Source organism: Macrobrachium nipponense, chromosome 37 (genome assembly GCF_015104395.2).
Source record: "Macrobrachium nipponense isolate FS-2020 chromosome 37, ASM1510439v2, whole genome shotgun sequence".
NCBI lineage: Eukaryota > Metazoa > Arthropoda > Malacostraca > Decapoda > Palaemonidae > Macrobrachium > Macrobrachium nipponense.
In genome coordinates this window covers 36,862,230-36,865,175 of record NC_061097.1, presented here as the reverse complement: position 1 = coordinate 36,865,175, position 2,946 = coordinate 36,862,230, and the positions used below count along the sequence as shown (strand labels likewise).

The window sequence follows — 2,946 nt, the reverse complement described above, 5'->3', positions numbered from 1 at the left end:
GTTTTGTAATATATCAGAACACCAATTAACAGTTCCAATATCGTCGCAGTTTTGAGGTGCATCAGAACACTAATTAACAGTTCCACTTCTTTCAGAGTTCTGTAATTAATAGTTCCAATTCCTTCACTGTTCTGTAATATGTCAGAACACTAATCAATAGTTCCAATTTCTTCACAGTTCCGTGACGAGCCCATTCAGAAGTGGAGCCCCACCTACTTCGACAACTCCGCTTACTATTACGACAAGAGGGTAAGTCTAAACAACGGCAGGTTCACAAAAAGAAGAAAAAATTCAGATATAACTACTTGACATATAGTTTTCAAATAATGCGTCTTCTCTGAACAGACTTCAATTACCAAGGTGTATACACGAGTCTTGAATATTTTTCAGAAACAGTATTGGAAGATTGCGCTCAGGTAATAGCATGACTTCTCTGAATAGACTTTAATGATCATGGTGTATATACAAAATAGTCTTGAATATTTTCAGAAACAAATTTGCAAAACTGTCTCAGGTAACATGACTTCTCTGTATAGGCTTCAATAACCTTGGTGTATATATCAAACAGTCTCGTATATCATTTAGAGACACAACCTTGCAAAATCACACTCCCAACCTCACGACCAAGTAAAGTAATTTTTCCCTTAAATCTTCACATTTACAAAAAAAAGTAAAAATTTATAGCTACAATAACACTGCTCCCATACAAGCAAGCTTTTGGGCTTCAAAAGAAAACACATTCTAACGAAATCCAAGCCTTATATATATATTATATATATATATATATATATATATATATATATATATATATATATATATAAACAGGTAGTTGGGGTCATAAGTCATTGCAGACAACGCTCAATACTTGCAATACGTGATGCAAGACATATGCAGCCTTAAACTTCTGGGTTTCATAAAAAAAAAAAAAAAAACCAGGTCTAACTAAAATAAACTCAAGCCTAAAACAAAACAGGTATATACTACCCTGGACCTGGGGTCATATGTCATTGCAGACAATACTAAATAATTACTAAAATATGTTGTGCAAGATATATGCCACGTAAAACCTTTGAGTTTCACACACATACAAAAACCGTTATGAAAAAAAGCCAGGCAGCTGGTGACACAACAGAGAACGTATAATATCACCCAGAACACGCCACGGATGGCATACCGTCTCTGTTTTAATGAACTGGCGCACCCCATTTCTTTCTACTTACTGAGTTTTCCACCCAAAGCGTCTCAGGTTTGGATACTCTATAGCATACCAAAATTTCAGCACTCAGCGTTGTCACAATTTCCTTCCAAAATTTCCTCGAAAGATCAAACTAACTAGCTCTGGATAATATCAATATCTTTGAAGCCTTTTTCCATAGAATGGGGAAAAAATGGCCTACGACGCCAGTTCGTCACACTAGGGACGATATGCACCGCTATTGCCAACACAGTCACTGTCAAGACAGATTTCTTAAAGACGCCAGTCACACTGCAAGGCCCACTGTAAGGGTTAACCCCAAAAACCCTTTGTGTATGGCTGACAATCCTTTCACAAGAAGTAACCCCAAACCCTAAAACCTTTCTGAAGGACATCTCTTTCCCCTACAGGATGGGAGCGTCTGCGGCCGGGAGAACTCCCTCTGCGCCTCCGAGAGCAAACTCACAGGCGAGATCATGACCGTCCGATGCTGCGGTGCCCTACAGTGCTTGCCCACGGGGCAGGCCCACACCTGCACTGATCCCAAGTAAGCTTGCAGAGTTCAGGGTGGATCTGTGCTTTTAAAGTATACACACACAATATATATATAATGTAAATATGTGTGTGTGTGTTCTGATAATGTCTGTATTCTTAATTGCTTATATACATATATATGTATATGTATATGTATATATATATATACTATATATATATATTATATATAGTATTATATATATATAGAGAGGAGAGATGGAGAGAGGATCGAGAGAGAGAGAGAGAGAGAGAGAGAGGAGGAGAGAATATGTGTAAGTATATAAGCATTCACCAATGTACCCGTAATAAAAACCCGTCAAAGTTACGTCTCAAACGGTTCTCATTCTCGATATTAAGAATTCATGATCTAGACAACAAAGTTCTTTTAAGTCAAATGGCCTTGAACCTATCAGCATCTTATCATCACAGAACAGCTCAAAATAAATAGCTCAGCGAGCAAGTGTTTACATCTTGACTTCACATTCTTCTCAGCAGGTTTTTTATTTACCCACGATCTTCTTCTTCTTCTTCTCTCCCTGTTCCACAGGACGGCAGAGCTAGAGGAATCAGGCTCTTCCCCCAACTTCGACTTCTAAGCGAGCTGGCGAGGGGCGGCGCCCCACCCCACTTCCCGCCGTGATTCACTTCGGCCGAAGCCTGTGGCATCATCCGCTGCGGAATATTCGCGAAGCTCCTAAAATATTCGTGGTTCTCCAAGATATTCGTGAATCTTCTGTGTGTGTGTGTGTCTTCTTCCTTATCTTTCGAAAGAGTCGACGTGCTATAATAATAATAATAATTGTCCCGCAAAGCTATAATAATAAGATATGTGTACAAATGCTTAGATAAACGTATAAAACGAGGATGTGCGTATGTGTGTGTTTTGCATTCTATCTAGACTTCTAAACTTCACTTCATCCACATCGAATTCTGTCGTCTGCAAAAATTAACTCGCTGAAACTTGTTTTTGTGTCGAAATAAACAAAAACGGAAAAATCCCTCTTGATTAAATATCAACAGAACATCCACAAATCAGCTTTTCCTTTCTAGAATTCTCCACTAATATACTAGACAGATTTGACACAAAAACTGAGACAGACATAATACAGCAACTCTGACCCCCTTCAAACCTTTCTATAGAGGCGACTAACTGGTGTCAGATTATGATACAATTTCTATTAACTGGTGTCAGATTATGATACAATTTCTATTAACTG

General features: G+C 38.4%; 1 protein-coding gene across 1 annotated transcript in view; it reads left to right on the top strand.

The window, feature by feature from the left end:
* The window catches only part of LOC135209140 (uncharacterized), a 68,818-nt gene extending 66,220 nt beyond the window's left edge, over positions 1 to 2,598 (top strand). The window contains exons 3-5 of the mRNA XM_064241795.1: positions 178 to 249; positions 1,606 to 1,742; positions 2,277 to 2,598. Of these exons, the coding sequence (XP_064097865.1) occupies positions 178 to 249; positions 1,606 to 1,742; positions 2,277 to 2,325 (258 nt within the window). The 3' untranslated portion in view covers positions 2,326 to 2,598. The remainder of the gene's footprint in view (positions 1 to 177; positions 250 to 1,605; positions 1,743 to 2,276) is intronic.
* The last annotated feature ends 348 nt before the right edge of the window (positions 2,599 to 2,946 follow it).